This window comes from Zootoca vivipara, chromosome 14 (genome assembly GCF_963506605.1).
Source record: "Zootoca vivipara chromosome 14, rZooViv1.1, whole genome shotgun sequence".
Classification (NCBI taxonomy): Eukaryota; Metazoa; Chordata; class Lepidosauria; order Squamata; family Lacertidae; genus Zootoca; species Zootoca vivipara.
The window spans coordinates 25,471,543-25,496,523 of NC_083289.1; the positions used below are offsets into that span (position 1 = coordinate 25,471,543).

Consider the following 24,981-nt stretch of genomic DNA (forward strand, 5'->3'; position numbering starts at 1 on the left):
TTCATGTTCCACTACTTGAATCTTTGCAATAAATTGAGGGATTTGTTTACGTTGATGTTTTGTAGGGAAACACTTAATTTCTTGTTTATTTTGAAGACAATCTGCTTATGTTGTTACAGTATCACGGACTTGAGTAGATTTGTGTCTGTTGCGTCTGGGCAAAGGAAACTCCCCATCATACACCGTGGCTGATCTTTACTGTACTGTATTAGTGAAACAGTGACTCCTAGTGACAAAAATGGAAAGTGCACCCTGATGACTTGCAGACTGGCACCAGGACATTCTGCTAAATTATCTTCAGAGAAAAGGGTTCTTGGATTTCCAGAATTGGGGTTTTGTGAATCTTTGGTTGAAATCCTAAAACACTTACCTTGGAATAAGCCTCACTAAACTCAGTGGGGCTTATTCCTGAGTGAACATTCATAGGATTGCAATGCACAATTCTTAAGATCTTCGTTTCAAAGCTGAAACCAACCAGAGCAGTTCCTTTTGCTGCTGGCAACATGTTTCTGGAGACTAGCTCCATTTGGTTGTTTTAATTTTCCATATGTGATGAAAGGCATTAGTCTTGCCTGATGGAAAGAGGTTGGGAGGGGAACTTCTGTAATACGTGGATGACATGAAGTGCAACAGAGTTGTCATTAAAATGTCAAAAGATGATACATTACAGCTGTATTTATGTGGAAAAGCAGTGTTGTGTATATCTCTGTCAATTTATTTCTCGTCTTTATTTAATAATTGATAACGGCTCTGGCATGCCACCCAAAATCAAGATACTAATCAAGTAAAAAATGGCAGCGTTTTGTCTATTCCCGTCTCCTCTGAGCCTGACAGCAAGCTGCAATGTCAGTCTCCTGCTTCCATTTTTCAACAACAAGCAGATCCAATGCTCAAGTTACTCCTGATGGGCTGGGACAAGATCACTCCTAAAACCACCTCTGCCAGGGGACCAAATCACAGTCTTCAATTCTTTCCCTTTCGAACTCTGTTTGCCTAACAGGATCTAATGAACTTGGAAAACTTATTTTCAGATGCTCCTAATAAAGAGATTGCCTGTTATTTATTTAAATAGACCAGAACTTCTGCCCCTGGCTTTTAGTCGCTTTGGTTTTGTTCACTGCATTGGATTTATAAATTTATGAATGAATGAGTGTCTTGATTTATATGTTAATTTTTAGTCCTGTTTTTCCCACCACCTTTTTTGGGGGGGGGCTCAATAGCTTGCTTTATTATCACTGCCTGCCACCTCGGAGGCCTTGATTTTTGCAGAGAAACACAAGGCTGGCAATGCATTATGGGATTCAGGTGGGAAGTTTTAAAAGTTCTTGTAACCCTGTTCTTGGTGTTCAGTCTTGCATTGAACCTGCTGCGCAGTAATAAACCTTGTTGTTTGCTCCGGATCGTGACTGGACTCCATCCTTTATACTCTGCAGTGGCTGCAGGCCCTTGCCTGACGAGCTGGGTGGCACTGGCTGAGCAATCTCGCACCCAGAATTTTGCCCTAACACTGGCAAAATACCAGCCACCGACTCTTAGCCTAACCCACCACACAGGGTTGCTGTTGAAATTTAAGTGGAGGGAGGAGAACTGAGTCCCTTAGAAAAGGCTCGGTAGAAACATAATGTGATATAACTTAAATTATTCTCAGAGTAGACCCATGAGAAGGAATGGGGCGAAATTAACCATGTGCATTAACAGGCAGCCCTGTTTAGGGAAGTTTTTAAAGTTTGATATTGTATCACATTTTAAATTATTATTTATTCTTCTACTGGGAGCCGCCCAGAGTGGCTGGGGAAACCCAGCTAGATGGCCGGGGTATAGATGGTCGGGGTATGAATTTTTTATTATTATTACAGTATTACTACTACTACTACTACTACTACTACTACTATTCTATTCTGACGATGGGGCTTGCTAAACTGCCCAAAGCCTGTAACCGTGAGGGTGGAAAAGCGAACGGACGCAGCTCCACCCTCACGAGGTTCCTTCGCCTGCTCCCTCACCAAAGCAAACGCCCTCATCCCCTCAGGAAATTTCTCCCCCACAGGAAAACATGCCCGCCATTTTAAGGCAGCCCCGCCCCTTTCTGATCTCGCGCCCGCGGCCCCGCCTCCCTGTTTCTCTCAGGCGTGGCCCCGCCTCTTCTTTCCAGCCTCTCCGTTTTCTCACGAGGGTGGCCCCGCCCTACCCCCTAGCCCGCCTCCACGTTCCTCTCAGGACGGGCGGCGGCGGCGACGAATCAAGGCGGTGGACGGCGCAGCGCGGTCGTTTGGAGGTGTGGCTTTCCCGCTCGCGCCCGCTCCCCGCTGGCTCTCTGTCGCTCTCTTTCTCTCTCGCGCGCGCCCCTCCCTCCCTCTCCAGATGCAGCGGACGGAGAAGGTGCTCCAGCTGCGGGGCCTACTGGGCCGCTCCGTGCGGGTGGTGCGCGAGCATTACCTGAGGCCCGACGTGCCTTGCGGCAGCGCCCTCTGCCGAGCGGACTGTCCCCGCGGTAGGTGGGCGGGGCGTCGGTCTGTAACCTTGAAGGGGGTGGGGCTTGGCCAATTGGGGCGGAGCGTGGTGTCATGTTTCAAAGGGGCAGGGAGGGGGAATGTCTATCCAAGGCTCATGCCTGATTTGCATAGCTGCCAAGTTATCCCTTTTTTTCAGGGATTTTCCATTATGCTGAATAGGCTTCCTCGCGAGAAAAGGGAAAACTTGGCAGCTATGCTGATTTGGTATTTTTTAATTATTACATTTATATTTCACTTTTCCTCCAAGGCGCTCTGGGTGGTCTGCATGAGTCCCTCCCTCCCCATTTTGGCCTCACAGCAACCCTGTGAGGCAGGTTTTTGCTGAGGGACCCAGGGTCACACAGTGAGTTTCATGGCTGAGCAGGAATTCGAACCCTGCCCTCCTAAACTACACCAAACTGGCTAATACAGGAAAAGAAGTCACTGGGCATATGCAAAGTGTTTTCTTTGCTCCCTGTTGAGCTGAACAGGGAAGTGTTTGGCGTTTTATTATGTTTGGAAGCCGCCCAGAGTGGCTGGGGCAACCCAGCCAAATAGGCGGGGTATTATATAAAATTATTATTGTTGTTATTGTTATTATTATTATTATTAAGGAAGGGTTCAACTTTAGTAAATGTGAATGGGAAAAGGAGTCTGGGTGCTTCTGTGTAAGGCACACACAATTGCTTATTCTACATGCACATACATGAATGGCCAGAGCACCCTGGTTGATTGTCTGACATCTCCAAGTAGCTTTGGGAAAGGCTTCCTGTCTGAAACTTCCAAGAGTCAGTCAGTGTGGGCAGTACTGAGCTAGATTGACCAAATATCTGACTTGGTATAATCTTCCTGCATTCATATATTTCAGCTCCATGCACGTGGCTTAGTTGTCCCTCTGTGAGCATTCACTAGGGTGGGAGGAAAGCTTCTGTGGTGCTTTATTTCATTTCTTTCAGGAAGAGGTAGAGTGCCAATTCCAACAGAACTCGTGAGTACCTAACTGGGGATGTGGTAGTTGTCCAGGAGGATTAAAACTGGAGGAGAGGAGCATGATTGTCAACATATACACACAAAATTATACTACTAGAACAGGGGCAGCTGATGTGGTGGCCTCTGGATGTTTTGAACTACAACTCCCAGGATCTCTTGACTATTGCCACGTTGGCAGATTCCAGAATCGGGAGGGCACCACATTGGATTGGGTCAGAAGGCCCATCGCCTCCAATATTCTGCTTTCTGTAGTGACCGGTTAAATGCCTTTGGGAAGTCCACAGACAAACTGGACCCCTTGTCCATCGATGTTCCATGGAGCCATTGTGACTCCTCACATCAACTGTAGTAGCACTCTTAAGCAGCTCCTGTGCCTTTCAGTGGGATTGGTTTTGGATTTCATGTTGTTACTAAAGAAGCACAGCGCAAACAAGCAGGAGGAAGGATTTGTTTATTTATTTATATCCTGCTTCTCCGGGCAGTGCAAAGTAGTTCACAAATATAACCAAGCTGGTTACATTTACTAAATACATTTAAAACAACAGCATAAAGAATCCTCATAAAAACAAACATCAAAGAAGGTAGCAATAAACAAAAAGCAAAAAAAAAAACCAACCCAATCCAGACCACCAAAGAGAAAACCCAAAGCAATGATTGTTTTAAAACTCCAGGCCTGGTCCAGCATTTAAAAGCAGCAATAAGATCTGTTAGGTAAAGGTAAAGGGACCCCTGACCATTAGGTCCAGTCGCGGACTACTCTGGGGTTGTGGCACTCATCTCGCTTTACTGGCCGAGGGAGCCGGCGTACAACTTCCGGGTCCTGTGGCCAACATGACTAAGCCGCTTCTCGCAAACCAGAGCAGCACACGGAAACACCGTTTACCTTCCCAGCGGAGTGGTACCTATTTATCTACTTGCACTTTGATGTGCTTTCAAACTGCTAGGTTGGCAGGAGCTGGGACCAAACAACGGGAGCTCACCCAGTCATGGAGATTCGAACTGCCGACCTTCTGATCGGCAAGCCCTAGGCTCTGTGGTTTAACCCAAGGCGCCACCCGTGTCCCATAATAAGATCTGTTAGTATCCACTAAAAAGGAAACCAATTGTACATAGCACCAAGACTGGGAGGGGAGGGCATCACAAAAAAGGCTCTATCTTTTGTGCCTGGGGATTTGCTTGAGCTTGGTGGCAGGGCTTCCAAATGGGGCCCCTGTGGATGTACTTCAGGCCAAGGCAGATTCACACAACTGCAGGCAGTCCTTTGAATAACTGCTTCCAAACTTCTGGAGCTATAAAGGGTAACCCAGGCATCCCCAAACTTCGGCCCTCCAGATGTTTTGGACTACAATTCCCATCTTCCCTGACCATTGGTCCTGCTAGCTAGGGATCATGGGAGTTGTAGGCCAAAACATCTGGAGGGCGCAGTTTGGGGGTGCCTGGGGTAACCACCAGCACTTTAAACTGGGCCCAGAAATGCATAAGTGCCCAGTGTAGCTGGTACAGAACGAGTATTAGGCGCTCCAACTCAAAACATCTGGGCAGCTGAATTTTACACTTGTTGTAGCTTCTGAACCATCTTGAAATGCAGTCCCATGTAGAGTGCATTATAGTAGTCTAATCTAGACATAACCAGGGCATGAATGAGGCAAGGTTTGCTTTCTTGAGATAGGATTGAAGCTGGCAAATCAGGCAAAGGTGATAAAAAGCACTGCTGGTAACAGATAGCACCTATGTCTCTAGTGATAGCACTAGATCCAGGAGGACACCGCAGCCCAAAGTTCAGACTTGGTCTTTCTGGGGGAATGCATCCCTATCCAGTACTGGACACACAGCTCCCTCCAGATCAACAGATTTTCTCTCCCACAGTATTTCCATTTTGTCTGATTAAGTTTCTGTACGAACACAATCCATAGATTGAATCAGACTGTACCTATCCGCCCATTGTAATTTTTACCATAGGAATGAATCATTGGATGTTCCAAGAATAAAACTTGTAATTTGCAACTCTTCCTGTACAAATTTAGGGATTCTCATATATATTTTGAGGCTTGTTGCTAACTTTGTTGTAGCAAGTGGGTGTTAGAAAATCAGAAATGCTGTGTAGCAATGCGCAGAAGATCTAATATCTCTCTTACATTATTTTCCATCAGAATTTAAGGTCAAATAGTTTATACCAAGTAGAATAAACCCTTTTGCCCTTTCCCCTGAAAGTAAATTGATTGCTAGCTTTTACTTTGATGCAGTATATGCCTTTACTATTCAAATAAGGTTTCTGTTCTTGTTGCCAGGTTGTTACTGCAACGTGCCCTCTTTTTGACCTCAATCACCATTCATAAAGTGAGAAAGACTTAATGCCATCTAAGACTATCTGTCCTTTAGAAGGATGGATTTCAGGCTCTCTGGGACCGTATAATTTTTAGTGTGTACAGAGCAGCTTTCGCCAACCTGTTGACGTCCAGATGTTTTGAACTACAACCTGCTGGGAGTTGTAATCCAAAAATCTGGAGGACAAGAGGTGGATGAAGGGTGGTACAGAGTAAAATTAGCAAGCCAGCACCATTTTTCTTTCCATTCCTTTCAGATAACCCACCTTGTCCAACCTCTAGATGCCTTTGAACTATAAATCCCATAATATGTGACCCTTGTCCCTCCTGGCTGGGGCTCATGGGAGTTGGAGGGTAACATCTGAAGGGCACCAGCTTCCCCCTCTCCACCTTGCCTACTGCAACTAAAGTTGTAACCCACAGTACGCAGGTATAACTGAAATATGACTGCATGTTGTTCCCTTGTTTCCCATACTCCACCTCTCTCCATTGTAGGTTTTCCCCTGTAGTCTACAAGACTGTACATGCCTCAGTGTGGGGACATGTGCTCTGTAAAGCACCACACAGTCTTAGGGGCCATGAATAAAGTAACACTTTGAATTCTGTTTCAGGTGAGAAATTATTGTCCGACGACCTGACCCACTATGTTGTACCTGACTGGAAGGTGGTCCAAGATTATCTGGAGATATTGGAGTTCCTGGAACTCAGAGGGATTGTTTTCATGCAAACAGCATGTCAAGCAATGCAGCATCAGAGAGGGCGCAGGTATCTTGATTTTTCACGGAGCCTCCTGCATGCTTCAAGTTCCTCCCAAAATAAAATGATAAATATTTGAGCATTCAGTCCTGCTGTGCATTACCCCAGGCCAGGAAGACTCAGCAGAACAGCAGGCTCCTCTCCTTCCTGCCTCTCAGCCAGGTCCTGACCTGGGCAGGTGCTTCCCACATATATCTCTGTCTTCCCGAGTAGCCTTATTTGCAGCTAGCACATGAAATTCCTGCCTGGATCATTGTTTCCCCTGGATCACTGTTTCCCCTGGTTCTGTGTTGAAGATGGGTGAATCCAATGGCTCTGTGGTCAGTGCTGGGGTAGAGATCCATTGGAGGGTCCTGTTGCACTGGTGGAAACACAACACCCAACAAACTCTGCATTGTGCAACCTGTTGCACAACAAAGCTAAACTGCTTATGCATCCTCTTGTGCAACAACCGTTCATTGGTACAAAACATTTCTCCACTAAATGACTTTAACTTACTGCTACATTGGATACAGCCTCCTGTGTCTTTCTTAGATGGCAAGCCCTTTGGATAGAGATTGGCCATGCCTCTTTTTTTGTTAAAAGCGCCATATCCTTAGATGGCTCTCTATAAACAATACATGTGGCAGATTTATTTCAGCTTCACGATGACACTCTAAATGCCAAGAAATAATAGAACCAAACTGTGAAATGTCTTTTACTCCCCTTCCTTTTTTTAGACTTACAAAGGTTAATATTATGCTACAGCAATTTTGTGAACACATCTGTATTGCAGATGCCCTTGGGACCCCAAAGGTTAATCAGGGATTTCTCTCACTGACATTAATTATAGCATTATTATCTATGAATATATTTCAGAGGTAATGGCAGTATTCTAATCCTCAGTCATAACAAGGCAATTTAATGAAAATACATAATGCTTTCTTGCCGCCAGCATTTATTTTTTATTTTTTTTGACCTTCGGCCACTCCCCAGGTTGAGATAAAGTTTTCATGTGGGTCCCTTTTTTAAAAAATTCTGATTGTGACACAAGGTCTGGCCCTTGTATTTCTGCATGGCCTTTTTATTCTGGGATTTGAGGGGTGGGTGGGGGTCTTAGGGGGGTGGGAAACTGCAGCCTACAAGCCGCTAGTCCAACATCAGTCACTTTATTTGATGGAGCTAATTTGGCATCCGCGAGATGCGGTTCACATATCTCCAGAGTGGCTATTCATTTCTGAAATCCCAGCCAGCCATTTCTTCATTGTGCATTAATTACTTAGCTGCCACCTTTATTATACCAATGGTTATGCATATTTTTCAATGTTTAATGCTTCCAGTTTCACACACACACCCCAACATTGCAGGCTTTGTTTTCAGCATTGCACTTTTGTGAGGCTTGATATATAGATCTGCAGCTAGGATCTGTGATTATATTCATCTTTTTTGTACTGATAGAGTTGTATGGCCCAATTCAGATGTCGGGAAGTATAGCAGGAATGGCACAGTTTCTTCCTGAAATGATCAGTAGGGATAGGAAGGGGACACATTTGTATTGAGTCTTTCCCGAAGGGGTATAGAATATGGGGGCATAAGCAGAGCTTGCTGCTGTACATGTGAATTTTGGTGGTGGACTCTCCTTTCTTGGAGGTTTTGAAGCAGAGGTTGAATGGGTACCTCTCAGGGATTCTTTAGCTGTGATTCCTGTGAACTGTGGGTATAGGGCGGTATACAAATTTAACAAATCATCATAATTCCTGCATTGCAGGGGGTTGGACCAGGCGACCCTCCTGGTCCCTTCCAGCTCTGCAGTTCAGAACTCCAGAGTTGGAAATCTCTCTGTGCACGTCATTGCATTGGCCCTGTTTGGTAGAGCAATAAGTCTAAAACAGAAGGGGATGATGGTTAATCCATTAAAATGAAGGATTTTTTAAATAAAATAAATAAATCCATCCATTTTTTAATCCACTAATTTCATTTTTATTAAGTTTTGATAAGGACTCAGTTATGCATGGAATGGCAGGTTTTTATACATGCTCTTAAAAGGAAATGGTTTTAAAGGATCATACTGTGGGCTACCCAAGCCATGTCATTTAAATTTTAACAATTCATAATTAATTATCATTTTAAAATTAATAAACTTAAATTGCACTTTTGTTTAAATGATTTTAGTGGATATTAATTGTATAGGGATGCATTTAAAGATTAGATCAGATTGAAAATTTGATTCATCGTCAATGTTATTGTGAGTTACTGCTTTAAAGGACCTATATCTTTCTAAACACGGTGCATAGATTAAAGTATCAGACATTCCCTGCCCTGCCGGATCAGAAGATAAAAAGCACAATAGAAAAGGAACAGGGAGGAGTGAAGAAAGAAAGCGAATTGTATTTATTTATTCCTTAGGTAAAGGTAAAGGTACCCCTGACCGTTAGGTCCATTCGCCAATGACTCTGGGGTTGCGGTGCTCATCTCGCTCTATAGGCAGAGGGAGCCGACGTTTGTCCGCAGACAGCTTCCGGGTCATGTGGCCAGCATGACTAAGCTGCTTCTGGCGAACCTGAGCAGCACACGGAAACGCCGTTTATCTCCCTGCCAGAGCGGTACCTATTTATCTACTTGCACTTTTACGTGCTTTCGAACTGCTATGTGGGCAGGAGCTGGGACCAAACAACGGGAGCTCACCCTGTCACAGGGATTCGAACCGTCGACCTTCTGATTGGCAATCCCTAGGCTCTGTGGTTTAGACCACAGCGCCACCTGCGTCCCTTTGATTCCTTACCCACCCTTTAATACAACACCAATAATAAAAATTGAGATACTGTATTTTCTTAATTTATACTATAATTGATTAAAAAAATTCTGATCACATAAAAATTATAATGTTACTGTTACAGTAGTACTAAATTTCAATACAATATGGATGAATATTTAGATACTTAACAATGAGTTGTTTGTTAGCAATAGGACTGCCTCTGGGTGCTAACTACATGAACAAGACGGTCTGTGTATTAATGATCCTTTGTTACAATGAATGTTCCCATTTGTAAAAGATAATACAGCTGTAATGCTTTGGCAGAGTGACATTTGACTTCTCTCTTTCACAGACAGTACAATAAACTTCGAAATTTGGTGAGGGACGCCCGCCATGATTGCATTATGTTTTTTAACGAATTCCAGCTGCTTTCTTACTTGCCAAGAGAGAGGGGAGAATCTTTGGAGAAGTGGCAGACAAGGTATGTGCTGAAGATGAGGTAGCATCACAGTTAAAAGCATCAGTAAAATTATTAGAAAATTGTGTCCAGCCACTCTCCACCCTTGGTGTCCAGCCCTGGCCAGTGGGTGACTGACCCATAAGAAGCTTGTTAATTATACTAAAATGAAAAGGCCTTATAATGACTCAGTCTTATACATTTATGATGTCAAGACAAAAAATGTAACAGGACCATAGCTGTCAAGTTCTCCCTTTTTTAAAGGGAAATTCCATTATGCTCAATAGGCTTCCTCGTGAGAAAAGGGAATGATCAGGACGTGGAGTGGTAATTGTGAATGTTTGCTCTCCTAGGAGTATTTACAATGCATCCGTTTGGTACTATAATCACTTTGCGGGTCAGATGCCCATCGTCATGGTAACAGATGATGAAGATTCCATCCAACAACTTGGAAGTGAAACGGAAGGTGTTTTTGTGATTTCATTCAAGGTAATCTTTCTGTACTGAAATGGCAAATGAAACAGTTCAGTACTCTGATGTCCTTGATGTTTGCCTGCAGAAATGCCTCTGTGCCATTTATTCACTTGTTTGCATTAAAGCGACATGGATGAAATGGACCCGTTTTGTAGTAAAACATCAGAGCTGTTCAGTAACACACCGGGCATGAAAAAGTAAACGTTCCTCCTGGAGAGAAAGGAGGTGACCTAAATGTTCTGGGCACCACAGTTCAAAAAGGATACTGACAAGCTGGAACGTGTCCAGAGGAGGGCAACCAAAATGGTCAAAGGCCTGGAAACGATGCCTTATGAGGAACGGTTTAGGGAGCTGGGTATGTTTAGCCTGGAGAAGAGAAGGTTAAGGGGAGATATGATAGCCATGTTCAAATATATTAAAGGATGTTATATAGAGGAGGGAGAAAGGTTGTTTTCTGCTGCTCCAGAGAAGTGGACACACAGCAATGGCTTCAAACTACAAGAAGATTCCACCTAAACATTAGGAAGAACTTCCTGACAGTAAGAGTTGTTTGATAGTGGAATTTGCTGCCAAGGAGTGTGGTGGAGTCTCCTTCTTTGGAGGTCTTTAAGCAGAGGCTTGACAAGCATATGTCAAGAATGCTTTGATGGTGTTTCCTGCTTGGCAGGGGGTTGGACTGGATGACCCTTGTGGTCTCTTTCAACTCTATGAATCTATTATTCTATGATTCTCTTAACACAGCTTAGTTCTTCCTAAAGCCTTATATAGTCACATACCTTTAAGAGACCAAATAATTTCGTCTTGCTCCTGCTCCATTTCTTGGGATTGGCAAATACTATGTATGTGGCTCTTCAGAGGGATGACTTAGCTCTTTGCATCCCTGTATTTTAGCAGATACAGTTGCCGTCTTTATTGAGAGGTACGTGGTTAAGGTTGAACTTGGAGCAGCAGGATGACCCAGTAATTTCACTAATTTCACTTTAGGATTACTATTTCTGCCTTATTTATTGGGGCTTCCAACATGGGACTGGTCCTGTTATGAATTGCCCGTTTACAAATTACAGGAATAATCTCCTTCCTCTTTGTCTGTCTGTGCACAGAATTATCTGGACAACTTTTGGCCTGACTTAAAAGCTGCTCACGAGCTTTTTGAGTCTATAGTGCACTCACGGCGTGAACGGGAGAATGAAAGTCAAGAGAATCACGGAAGGGAGTATCCTGAACATGTCCCTGTGGAAATGCTGGAAGCAGGGATCAAATCAGGGAGATACATACAGGTTCTGCTTTATTTCATTATTTCATTTTAAAAAGCTATTCCCTGCTTTTTGAGGAACTTCCTTCACAAAGCAGCATACAATCTCTAATCATAGCGTACTGCTTACCAGTATGGTGGCAGAACATTGCCTCCAATAGTGTGAGCTCAAACACTCAGAACTTTCCATCTTTTTGAAGTTACCCCGTGTGATCTTGGCAGGGTGAAAGCACCCAGGGATACAGGGGGGGGGGGGAATAGATTAAGTAAATTGTACACGCTGCAGTAATAGTAATAAGAATAATAAGCAATTTTGCAAGATTTCTAACACAATGTTGTTAAAGTTTGGAGGCTGGACTTTGAAATGGAAAGTTTTATGGGCTGTTCCTGCCACAAAAAGGTACTAAATCCAAAATTGATGCTGGAACAGTGAAACAGCAAGCAAGGAGGTCAGTTTTCATAACATTTCTGTGCCTCCTTTCTGTAAAATGCTCAGAGGATAATGATTAGAGTAGGGTATAAAACAGAGAACACTGGAAAACTTTGTTCCTCCAAATAAGCTCACTTCGATATCAGTTGGGTTTGTTTTCCCCCTTGCCCTTTTGCCCCATAATGGACAGTGTCTCTGTGGGATAAGATAGACTGGAGTCTTTTGCTGAAATGTCGGCAGTGGCCTTTATAGCTCATTACAGTGTTGATGAGGAAAGAAGCAAGATCAGTTGCAAGATCTGGCATTGTGTACAGAAAGTATTTATTTCAGTTAATTTGAATCCCGCTCTTCCCATCAAAGGTGCCAGAGCAGCTAACAAGACAAAACATAAAAACACACACAATCACATTGTTAATAAAATGAGCACAGTGGACAAAATATTGCAAATTTTGAAGAAGGAAAAATAGTAATAACCCGGCCAGATCTTCCCGTCAAAGATGCCACAGCAGCTAACAAGACAAAATATAAAAACACTTACAATCACATCGTTAATAAAAATGAGCACAGTGAACAGAATATTGCAAATTTTGAAGAAGAAGAAAATAATAATAATAACCCAGCCAGATGGCTGCGCAAGTATTTGCTAGAGCAAACAAGTCCAGGAAGTGACAAAAAGTTGCTAATAAGGATCCAAATGGATCTCCTGGGGTAGGTGAGTTCTGTAATCCAGGTACTCCCACCAAGACAGCTTCCCCATCTTCCCACCAACTGTGCCTCGGACATAGAATACACTAGAGCTGGAGTTGCCAGTGTGGCACCCATGGGTGCAATGGCACCCTTGTGGTCTTCCCTTCAGGCCTTTGAGCTCCCCCCTGCCCTGCCTCGCTCACTGCCCCCTTGGTCCTGAGGTGGTGAGAATGATGACTTTTTTCTCCATTGAAAAGTACACAGAACTGAAGAAGGAAGTGGGAAGAGTGATCCCCCTTCCTCTTTCAGCTCTATGTGTTTTTCAAGGCTCAGATTAATCCTATTGGATCTGACTTTTAACCGTGTGTCCCCCCCAAAAGCAGAGCGTGCGCATATCCACTTTCTCTTTTCCTGTCTCTTGGGTGCTGATCTGGGAGTGTGGGGAGAGAAGTGATCAGAGGGGTTGATGCCCACAGCGCTTGCTCAAAAATCCAAATGTGTCCTTGGGTATAAAAAGACACTAGAAGGTTTCTTCCACTGCATTAACGGGATTGGCAGGCTCTTAGACAAATTGGTGGCCCTTAAAAAGTATCCAGGTTCCCAAATAGAGCCTTGAAGCTGATAACCTGGACAACGTGGTAGACATTGCAGCCAAAACAACAGGACAGTTGCATGACCCAGCAAAATGGTCCCTGTCAGAACTTTTGCAGCAGTGTTTTGAGCCAGGGAGGTTTCTGAATGCTTTCTTGGGACAGTTCCACAGGTGGTGCGTTAAGGTAATCCAGACAAGAGATAGCTAAAGTGAGCATCACTCTGACCAAATCCGCTTTCTCCAGGCATTATATGGCAGGTTAACTTAACTGGGCAAAGGCATTCCAAACTACACCCACCACCTGGAACCTCAAGCGGCAATGCTGGATCCAAGAGCACTCCCAAACATAGCCTTGTATATTTGTATTGGCTGTGCCTGGTTCTGAATTTTAATTTATTCTAGGGGGTCCTGAATGTGAATAAGCACAGAGCTCAGGTTGAAGCATTTGTGCGACTTCAAGGAGCCAGCAACAAAGAAAAAGGTGAGAACAGATTCCATGCTTTCAGTTTGGCTAGTGAACTGGGTTTTGCTAGGTTTTTCCTTCTGCAAAGTACAGCTTGGCTTACTTTGCTGGGTCATCTGGGTCTACTTTGCCATGCAGGCACTTTCTGGGATGCATTCTCTCTCTCTCTCTCTCTCAGGTTCCTAGTGGTCTATACCAGGCATAGGCAAACTCGGCCCTCCAGATGTTTTGGGACTACAACTCCCATCATCCTTAGCTAACAGGACCAGTGGTCAGGGGTGATGGGAGTTGTAGTCCCAAAACATCTGGAGGGCCGAGTTTGCCTATGCCTGGTCTAGACTGAACAGGTTGCCTCATAATGGGAGCTGACTAAAGGGCGGTAGCTGCCTCATACTGAGCAGTTTCTTCATTCCTCACACTGCTGCAATTCTGCTTTAGAGCAGGTATTCTCTTGGGTTTCAGCTGTCCTCTGCAATCAGGTTTTACAGATTCTCAGGGGTAGATCTATTTGCCACTTTCCACAGAACAGTGGGGAGAGGAAATAAATAATGTGATTTATTTCCTAGGGTTCTCCCTTTGCCAGGAAAGCCCCCTCCAAATGATTCTCCCTTAAATGATCAGATCAATATTTCAACAGGAAGGGATTGGATTGTGCTCAAAATGAATAAGGGGATGTCCTGCAATATGGGACAGTTCTTTGAAAGTAAAGGACACTTGGCAACCATAATATTATGTATAGCAATCCAGTTATTCTCTTGACATAGAATTTATGTATACATCTTTTTACATGCTGGAGTTTAGCCCTATAAATCTTTATATGTGGTTTTTCACATTTAGTTATGAGAGTGGCTTTATGAGTTTCAGAGGTTCATCTTGTATATAGACGAACACCAGTGATTAGGAAACAGGCAGTGTGGCTTGGAAGCTGTGTGCATTCTTACAATAAATTTATTTATCTGTGATGCCAGCTAAGTCTCACCCCCCCTTTTTTATAAGAAAATGCCAAAAAAGAACCAGACTTCGAGAAATAGCAATCTGCTGTCTCCTCTAGGTTCCAATGAGTCATTCCTCCTTTCTTTGCACCCAGATCTCAAAAATGACGTCCTCATTTACGGCACCAAAGCTCGGAACAGAGCAATTCATGGTGATGTGGTAGCAGTTGAATTACTCCCCAAAAGCGAGTGGAAGGGACGGACTGCCGCCCTTTGTGAGAACGAGACCGAAGACAAGACTTCTGGGGAGGTTTACGGTGAACCTATGCCCACAGGTAAGTGTAGAAAGTAAGTTACCTGAAAGACTGTTTGCCTCTGTAAAGACGTGTAAAAGCACTTCAGTCACCTGGGGAAATTCTACCTGTGGCATCGCACCCTACAGAACATCTTAGGGCTTTGACCTGGAAACAGGCATTTCCCCCTACATTTCCATGGTTTGTGCTTTGCAGAACAAATTCTGAGCAAGTTGTCACTGACATCTTGTTAATATACATTGCTACCCTGTTCAAGCTTTAGCAGCTGCTCAGCTGAAAACTTTTTAGTTGTATTTCGTTTACTTGGTGTGTGCTGAAGTTTGTAAATCGTAGTGGTGTCCCTTGGGCCTGAGATTGTTATTCCAATCTTGCTATGAAGGGCCATTGTAAAAACAAGCTCATATTTAAGAAGAAGAAATTATTGATCTTGTCTGAAATGCACTGTAGCATTGTAAAGTGGCAGGCTAGTCCTGTAAGAACACTTCGTAGACCTACTGTATCATTTTATCAATTCCCTTATTGCCTCTTGGGCATGATAGATCTTTTTGTAAATGGATTTATCTATAATATCTTCCTTATCATGCACTTTGCTTCTGCTTCCAAGGATTGATGTACAGTATAGTCACAGCATTATTCCACTTTCAAAGGTAAAGTCGTTGGCATCATACAGAAGAACTGGCGTGATTATGTGGTCACATTTCCATCCAAAGAAGAGAGCCAGTCACATGGCAAAAATGCACAGAAAGTTCTTGTGACACCTTGGGATTACAGAATCCCCAAGATCAGAATTAGCACGCAGCAAGCTGAAGCTCTACAGGTAAAAACAGTTCCTTGATGCATAAATATCAACCAAGTTCCAATGTGCATTTGCTAATCATGGATTTTCTGTTGACTTGGTATTTTGCAACAGGACTTCCGGGTCATCGTGCGTATCGATTCTTGGGAGTCGACATCGGTGTATCCAAATGGGCATTTTGTGCGTGTTTTAGGGCGGATAGGAGATATTGAGGGAGAAATTCAGACTATCCTGGTGGAAAACAGCATCTCTGTGAGTCCTTTCTCCGAAGCGCAGGTTGGTCTGCATTTGCTTTTAATACTTCAGCTGGTAAATGGTAATTGTATACTTGTTCCCAGTGGTTTGGTAATAACATCAATTGGTACAATGTAGTCTGTTCAATTGCATGAAACACGTACTAGGTGTACTGGAGAAATGCCATATTATTTCAGGTAATAGATACTGTGGGTGATGGTCTATGCGAATGTTGTTGTTTTTATTATTATAATGGTCAAGGCTGGCCCAAACCTTCCATACAAAGGTAACTTCAGACAAAAGCAGCAATTGAATTCTGCAATCTTTGTAAATGGTGCAAATTTGCTTATTTTATGGGAGGGGGAAACTGTTCTGCTTCTGTTAGTCGTGGAATTTGCAGGAGCTCTACAGCGAGATGTATTTCATAGTGAAAGTGGAGATTCTTGACAGAGGCTTTGCAGCTTAAGGATTGCCCACCAAACAAAGACAAGACCTCTTCCCAAGAATTCACACACCATTAAATATGTGGTTCTCCTCCTCTCCATTTTATCCTCACAGCAACCCTGTGAGGTAGGTTAGGCTGAGAGATGATGGAAAGGGGGGAAAGTACCAACAGTAAGGGAATGGCAGAATAAGTTATTAGACTATGCAGAAATGGCTCAATTGACAAATAGATTAAGGGGAAATACAAAACAATCATTCACACAAAAATGGGATATGTTCAAGAAATACCTACAAAAATATAACAATGACATAACATCTATGGCAGCGTTTGAATGACGCTTGTGTAAATTAAATATTATTAAATAAGGAAAAACGGTACAATATGTTATAAGTACTAGAAATTATAGTAAGAGTAAGGTAAGAAGTATAAGTACATTCAATGTTGTAAATGTAACTTACATCAGGAAATGACGGGAAGTCTGTTTTGATATAATTTAGTTTATTGGACTTTTACTTCGGTCTATTTTCGTTTAGCTAGAAAGTATAAGAAAAGAGCATGTACAAGTACAAGTTTAAATCAATATTTAATGGTATAATTATTTAAGGTTGTTATTACTATCATTATCAGTTTTACCTTTTCTTTGTACATGTACTTAAGATTGTGTATGGATGTCAATTAATAATAATAAAATTAATAAAAAGCAAAGAGAGAGAGAGAGATGATGATGATGATGATGATGAAGATGAAGACTGGCCCAAGGTCACCCAGTGACCTTCCTGGCTGAGTGGGGATTTGAACCCTGGTCTCCAGGGTCATAGTCAGACACTATAACCGCTATAGCCACCCAGAGGGACTGGGGCAACCCAGTCAAATGGGTGGGGTACAAATAATACAATTACAGTCATATCTCGGTTTAAGTATGCTTCGGTTTGAGTGCTTTCAGTTTAAGTACTCCACGGACCTGTCTGGAACAGATTAATCCACTTTCCATTACTTTCAATGGGAAAGTTTGCTTCAGGTTAAATGCGCTTCAGTTTAAGTACTCCGCGGATCATCTGGAACGGATTAATCCACTATCCATTACTTTCAATGGGAAAGTTCGCTTCAGGTTAAGTACGCTTCAGGTTAAGTACAGACTTCCAAAACCAATTGTGTACTTAAACCGAGGTACCACTGTATTATTATTATTATTATTATTATTATTATTATTATTATTATATGGTACAGTCGTACCTTGGTTGACGAACACCTTGGCACTCGTACCTTTTGGCTCCCGAACGCCAAAGAACCCAGGTTCTTTGGAACCTGAACGTCCAGCGTGGCTTCTGATTGGCTCCAGGAGCTTCCTGCAGCCAATCAGAAGCTGCACCTTGGTTTCTGAACATTTTGCAAGTCGAATGGACCTCCGAAACAGATTCCATTCGACTTCCGAGGTACAACTGTACAAAGCACTGCAGAGTTGTGTTAGAGCAGTGCTGAATTTAAGGTGCCATGTTAGAAAAGCAAACTCTGCCCCTTGCACTGAAGGGGTCTGATGTACTGTGATTTCAATATACACAGGGGGCAAAAGCTGCCTCCAGCAGATTTTACTCGCTGACTCTTAGAGAGGATATAAATGAAGTGTTATTTTTTCAATCTAAAATCTTTGACGGGCAGGACTTTCCTCCTGCAGATGTGTGAGATGCCAGTTGTTATCCCGGAGAAGCCATGGAAAGTGGCTCCAGAAGAAGAGCTCAAGCGTGTTGATCTGAGGGATACCCACTTAGTCTTCAGCATTGATCCAAAAGGCTGTGAAGATGTGGACGACGCCCTGTCCATTAGAACCCTGCCTAATGGAAACCTGGAGCTAGGTGTTCACATTGCAGACGTGACTCACTTTGTGGCTGCAAATTCTTACACAGATATTGAGGCAAGAGCAAGGTGGGTTTGATTCTGGGGTAGAAACTGGAAGCTTTAATATTCATTGTTGCAATACAGTGGTACCTCCGGTTGCGGATGGGATCCGTTCTGAAGCTCTGGTCGGATCCCGAGGTTTCCGCAACTGGAGGTGCCTGTTCTGCACACTCACACAGCGCAATAGAGTGCTTCCGCGCATGCTCCTTTGGCGAATCCCGGAAATATACTTCCGGGTTTGCCGCGTGCATATCCCAAAGGATATGTAACAAGATGGGCACGTAAGTAAGGGTACCACTATATATAAACCAGTTAAAACAAAGTACCTAAGTGAACACGGTTATATAAAATAACATAAGAAAATCAATTTGAAAACAAGATTGTGAAGCGTAATAATAGTACTTCATTGTGATCACATCCACAACATAGAATTAAAGCACTTTGACAGTCATGGCTTCCCCCAAAGAGTCCTGGGAATTATAGTTTACCCCTTGCTGAGCTGCAGTTCCCAGCAGACTTAACAAACTTTCCAGGAAGGGGAAGTCATGACTGTTAAAGTGCTATAAATGTATGGTATGGACCTGTATATTGTATTATCTGCAAGGGGCGGGGGGGATGAACGATTGTTCTTTTGATAGTGAATTCAGTAACCAGTACCAAGAATGTAATATACTTCTGAAATGAACAGTAGTGACTAAATACTGCAGCACAGGAGATGGCAGAATCAGTCATTCAAGTGTCATCACAGGGAAATCATTTCTTGTAACTGTGAAAGCTCTATTTAGATGTACAATTGCCCAAAATTGATTTTAATATTTTTGCTGCTGTTTTAGGCTGAAACTAATCTCAACATGTATGCTTGGGGTGTTTATTTCTTACATCTGCCAACTGCTCTTATTCTGAATTAACAGTAGATATCAATATAAGTCGCCTCACAGCAAAAGGGATTAAAGCATGGTCATTTTACGCATAGTGTCACTGAAACAAATGTCTCTTGTCTACATTATAAATGGCCCGTCCTAAATTGTTTAGCATTCACATTAGATAAACCAACCGTGTTGCAATATGCGTCCAAATGTTCTGAAACTTTAAAAGATGTACAGTAGGAGCATTATAATTATTTCTCCTATTTCTCAGGGCTACTACTTACTACTTAGCAGATCGTCGTTACGACATGCTGCCTGCCATCTTGAGTGCCAACTTATGTTCTCTTCTTGGGAATGTTGACAGGTGAGCTCTTAGCACTGACTTGCCCTAGCATCTCGGGTATTAGGACAAGTCCTTGGTGTTCTGCTTCTTCCTAGCCCCGACTCTTTGGGGGACCAAAATAACCCCTTGTAGCATTCTAATATTCTGCACCTTTTCTCAGTTTATGAGAAAAGTTTCATTTGTTGTTGTTGTTTAGTCGTTTAGTCATGTCCGACTCTTCGTGACCCCATGGACCATAGCATGTTTTGCGAGCACAGAAGTTTGGCCATTATTAGAATCTATTAAACTGCACGTACTTAAAAAATAACGATGAATTCAATTTCTCCGTCACTGGCTATTGTCTTTTCTCCCCTGTACTGAAAATTGAAAGGGTGGAAACTAGGGGTGAACTTCATGGTTTTTCCAATGACTAACAAGTGGATTTTGCTAACACAGCTGTTTATAATTCATAAAAGCAACCCATGTTATGAATGTCAAACCAACTGAACTCTGTTTCTCTCTTGCTTGAAATTTTATTATTTATTGAATTTATATACCGTCCTATACATGGGGGTCTCAGGGCGGTTCACAGAATAAAATCAAGATATAAAACCACAAAATACATAATAAAATTAAACCAACAACCCAATAGCCTTTCCCCCCCAAAAAAAAAAAAATCAAAAGGGCATAGGATGTAAATCAGATCAACCAAAGGCCTGGTTAAAAAGGAATGTTTTTGCCTGGCACCTAAAGGTGTATAATGAAGGCGCCAGGCGAACTTCCCCGGGGAGAGCATTCCACAGACGGAGAGCCACTGCAGAGAAGAACCGTTCTCGTGTTGCCACCCTCCAAACCTCTTGAGGAGGAGGCATACGAAGAAGGGCCTCAGAAGATGATATCAGGGTCTGGATAGGTTCATATGGAAAGAGGCTACATGATGGTCAGCGCTATAATTTATAAATCAGCAACATTGTTTTATTTTCAAGGTACGCTGTGAGTGTCATTTGGGAACTTGAAAAAACTTCCTATGAAATAAAGGAGGTTTGGTACCACAGAACCATCATTCGCTCTTCCTACAAACTGTTTTATGAGGCGGCCCAGGCGTTGCTGGATGGAGACTTGGCAGTGGCCGATGAAATTCTGGAGCTCAAAGATATGGGCGAAGATACAAGGAAACAGAAGTTAGACGAGCTGACCTGGGCCATAGGGAAGCTGACCGAGGTAGCCCGGCATATTCGCGCTAAGAGAGACAGCTGCGGAGCGCTGGAATTGGAAGGAGTAGAGGTCAGAGTGCTACTGGATGACAAAAAGAACATCAATGACCTCATCCCCCGGCAGCCGCTGGAAGTCCATGAAACGATTGCCGAATGTATGATTCTCGCAAACCATTGGGTGGCCAAGAAGATATGGGAGACTTTCCCTCACCAAGCCCTCCTGCGCCAACACCCACCCCCACGGCAGGAGTTTTTTTCAGAGCTCCGAGAATGTGCTGGGACAAAAGGCTTCTTCATAGATACACGGCAAGTAGAATGGGGGCTTACCAGTCCAGGCCTTCTTTAACCTGAAGAGTTGTTGTTTTCCAAAATATCTCAAAGGACAATGCTGCTCTGAGTGCCCAGATTATCTGCATTTTCAGAAACGGGCTGGGCTTATGCATTGTTTATTTATTTATTTAATTAACTTATATACCACCGTTTATCAAAAGATCCCAGGGCAGTATAGAACATTAAGAACGTATTTTACAATTATGACATTGATATGCCACTCCAGAACAAGGCACTTTGGGCTAGGAAAAAGGCTATTACCGTATGATCTCTTCAGCTGTTCTACTCTTCTGTATTCAGAGTAGTCTGGTTGCAGGGCTAGAAGGCAGCCAGCTGGAGCTTGCCATAGAAGAGCTCTGTTGCAGCAACTTGTGTTTTGGACTGAAGTGCAGTTTCAAAAGCAGGGGAGGAGAGTGGCTTGGAAACTTTTCTCCATCTACTATCCACTGCATCTTTAAAAACATAAGAGCTAGACACCTTAACAACCAGTGTAGAACTGGAATTGCTCTGAGTTTGTCTGTGCAGGTAAGTCCAAGACTAGTTTTGGTCCAAGGACAGGTTGGTGATGTGGGTTCATTTGTGAAAGTAGTAACAGGAAACATCTACATGACTGAAAAGTTCAAATAAATTGATTTTCTGTAATCATTAATCTATTCATTTCGATAGGTCGAACAAAGCATTAGCTGACTCCCTGGATAAGGCAGTTGACCCATCCGATCCCCTGGTGAATAGGCTGCTGAGATCTATGGCCACACAGGCAATGTCTAACGCCTTGTATTTTTCAACTGGCTCTTGCCCCAAAGAAGAGTTCTTTCACTATGGTAACTGCTGTCGTTTGTTTCTTCATGCGTGTTTTTAAAATCCCAGCTCCAACTCCTCCACTATCGTCTTCATGGCCTTTGTGTCCATTATTCCATCCTATTTTGCGGCAGGTCTTGCTCTGGATAAATACACCCACTTCACTTCACCAATTAGAAGATATGCTGATATCATAGTCCACCGGCTGCTGTTGGTGGCCACTTCGAAAGGAGATAAATCAGGCACCAAGGAGAACTTGCTTAGCAACAAAGAACTTGAAGAGCTATGTAGACACATCAACAACAGAAACAGGGTAAGGCGATTAGTGAGCATGCATTTGGGTGTGTTTGTGCAATAGATTCTCAGAGAGGCACATTTGACCACCATACATTTAAAGCACTATACCGCTTTTTTAAAAAATCATGGCTTTCCCCATAAGAATTATGGGAGCTGTGGTTTGTTAAGGGTGCTGAGAATTGTTAGGAGGTCCCTATTCTCCTCTCAGAGTAGCTTAAAAACTATCCCTCTTCACAGGGGACTCTGGGAATTGTAGCGGTGGGAGGGGATTAGGGGTCTGTGAACAATTCTCAACACCCATCACAAAATGCAGCTCCCGGAGTCCTTTGGGGAAATCATGCTTTAAATGTGTAGTATGGATGTAGACTTACTGTGAAGGTTGATTCACTGCAATGGAGATGGGAAGTTATTTTGTGGGAGGTTCATCATCCCACTTGCTTTGGAAGCAGGCCAGTGCAAATAAATCACAATGATTTATGCAAATATTTAATTACGTTAACCTAAAGAACATAAAGAAAAGGAAGAGAATGGACAAGACAGGAAGTCATTCCCAACCTTAAATGTTCTGGGATCCGGCTACCTAAAGAGCTGCCTCCACCCATATGCACCAACATAGGTTTTAAGGTCATTGTCTTGGGCTATGCTGTCTGGTTGACCAGATATCAAAACATCATAGGCAGGGCCTTTTTGGTAGTGGCACCAACACAGTGGAATCCCTCCTTTCTAATCTAAGTTGCTTTCTTCGGATAGGCCGCCCAGCATGCCCAGAAGCAGTCCACTGAACTTTTCCAGTGTATGTACTTCAGAGATAAGAGTCTTGACGGAGATGAGCAGTGCACAGCAGACGGGATTATCTATTCAATCCGAACGAACGGCGTGCTTGTCTTTGTGCCAAGGTAAGGCAACTGTAGCTTGAGGCCAGACAAGCAAGTCCACATGGCAAGTTGCCTATTTCTGTGCAATCTGGAACACACAGGAAGGATTACAGCATAGCAGCTTTTAATTTAACCCTGTGGGATTTTGTGGGGACATTTTTCTCAAATGACGTTGGGAGGAGGGGAAGGTGAATTCAGGAATCTAGGAAGCTGCCCTATTCAGTCAAACCACTTTTCTTTCTAACCAAATGCTGGTAGCAGCTCTCCAACGTTTCAGACAGGAGTTTTTCCCAAATCCAATTGGAGATCCTGGATTGAACCTGGGACCTCTGTTCAGAGCCTGTTCACTATGTGACAATGCTTTGAGCCTCTGGCATAGGGTGGGACAGAGCTCCTCTGAATAAGTTCTCCTGCAACAGAGACTGCCTAGTCTTCCCGTTTGTTAAAAAAGCACGTATTGTAATACTAATTGATACTTACTTTACATTTATTTTTGTTTTTTACTAATAGCTTTACTGAATTTACTAAAAAGAGGTAATTACTTTAGTTAATCAATTAATTGCCTCAGGCTTTTAAACGATAAAGTTCACTGGCAATTGAATACTTTTTTGGGAACCTAATCTCTTTCTGTCACAGGTATGGAATTAAAGGGGCAGCCTATCTGAAAAATAAGGAAGGGTTGGTCCTCTCTTGTCAAGCCGATGGGAGCTGCAAATGGAAACCTGGTTGTCTCCAGCGCTTTCCTAGCAAAATTATCTCTGCTCCCACAGCTGAGGATTCTGTTACTCTGAACCTGTTTGACCATGTGGCGGTATGTACCGGTAACATATCTGCGTTGAAATTACTCTCCTGTGACACAAGGAGGCAAAATAGAATCTTACTGTGTGCTTTTCCCACCCACAGGTAAAAATTTCCGTACAGAGTTCTCGTTGCCATACCGATCGCATTCAGTTACATATAACAAGCTGCAAGCCTTACAAGACACCAGAGTTGGAACTGTCTCAAAGTCCCCACATATCTAGAACAGACTTGGTACGGGAAGTAACGAAGACTGTGGAGGAGGCCCAGCTTGCTCATGACAAGGCCAAAACAAAGATGATAGAGGAAGAATATGAGGAGTATCGCCAGACGCAGGGTGTGAGCCTGTATCATTTGTTGGAGGAAATCAAGGAGTTGGCCTTATTGGATGTATCTGCATAGTGGAGCATGAAAGCTCTCGTGCAAGTGCTGTTCCTTTGGCCTGTCCTAAAAAAAAATTCTAATATTTCTAAATGTGTTAAGTTATTTCAGTCGGCTCGGCTTTTGGTAAAACATGGTATGGGCAGCTATACATTAAAACACACTTGTAGCCATGGATGGTAATGAAATAGCACTTTGCCTTCTGTGAATTGAGTACATAAAATGGCAAATATTTCAAAGTACCTCAGGGAATAAATAATAATTTGATATGACAACTAAGTAGCTCTTTAAAATTCTACTCTCTGATAATGGAAGGGACTATACAGCAAAAGAATGTTAAGCGCTTCCTATTAATTTATATCCAGTATTTAGTTAGCATTTTGGTTGTTTTTTGTTTTCACTACCATTGAGTTGTACTCAAATGTACCTCCCGAATTACGAAACCATTGTCAAAACTTTTGAATAGGAGGCATCATGGCGCGCACCACAGAGTTCCTGAGGTCAGCCGGCAGATCTAGACTGCCCGGGCGGCTCCTGAGCCGCCGCCACGCGAGAGCCGGGAGAGTTCGGTGAACCGATTGAGGGGCCGCCCCCTCAGTGAGTGTTTCGGGCCGGAATTGAGGGCACCCGGTCGCCGGTCAGATAGACAATCCACACACACCCAACTCCCCATCCCACCCATCCCTTTCCCCCTTCCTCATAATGTCTCAACAAGTAAAATTGATGTGTACAAATGATACACGGGAGGAGGAGGAGGAGGAGGAGGAGAAGAAGGAGGAGGAGGAGGAGGAGGAGGAGGAGGAGGAGAAGAAGAAGAAGAAGAAGAAGAAGAAGA

The 24,981-nt window shown here is 43.2% G+C and overlaps 1 protein-coding gene across 4 annotated transcripts; it reads left to right on the top strand.

The window, feature by feature from the left end:
• The first annotated feature begins 2,206 nt into the window (after positions 1 to 2,206).
• Positions 2,207 to 24,902, top strand: DIS3L (DIS3 like exosome 3'-5' exoribonuclease). Of its 4 annotated transcripts, none has more exons than XM_035131512.2 (17): positions 2,207 to 2,491; positions 6,418 to 6,571; positions 9,649 to 9,777; positions 10,107 to 10,242; positions 11,328 to 11,504; positions 13,591 to 13,669; positions 14,739 to 14,918; positions 15,545 to 15,714; positions 15,808 to 15,969; positions 18,045 to 18,292; positions 19,403 to 19,495; positions 20,440 to 20,973; positions 21,664 to 21,818; positions 21,930 to 22,108; positions 22,843 to 22,988; positions 23,604 to 23,778; positions 23,871 to 24,902. In XM_035131512.2, exons 1-17 carry the CDS (start codon positions 2,362 to 2,364, stop codon positions 24,165 to 24,167), a joined length of 3,144 nt encoding a protein of 1,047 aa, XP_034987403.2. In that variant the 5' UTR covers positions 2,207 to 2,361; the 3' UTR covers positions 24,168 to 24,902. The 4 variants fall into 4 exon arrangements, with proteins under 4 accessions (XP_034987403.2, XP_034987406.2, XP_060138359.1 ...); XM_035131515.2 differs by having other exon boundaries at positions 2,207 to 2,275; XM_060282376.1 differs by having other exon boundaries at positions 2,459 to 2,491; positions 6,064 to 6,571.
• Positions 24,903 to 24,981: the final 79 nt, after the last annotated feature.

Bases quoted from the DNA above. Each gene is read 5' to 3' on its own strand.
- DIS3L (XM_035131512.2), top strand. From the start codon at position 2,362: ATGCAGCGGACGGAGAAGGTGCTCCAGCTGCGGGGCCTACTGGGCCGC. The intron at 9,778-10,106 runs GTATGTGCTGAA...TTGCTCTCCTAG, and splicing joins TTGGAGAAGTGGCAGACAAG to GAGTATTTACAATGCATCCG. The intron at 19,496-20,439 runs GTGAGCTCTTAG...TTTATTTTCAAG, and splicing joins CTTCTTGGGAATGTTGACAG to GTACGCTGTGAGTGTCATTT.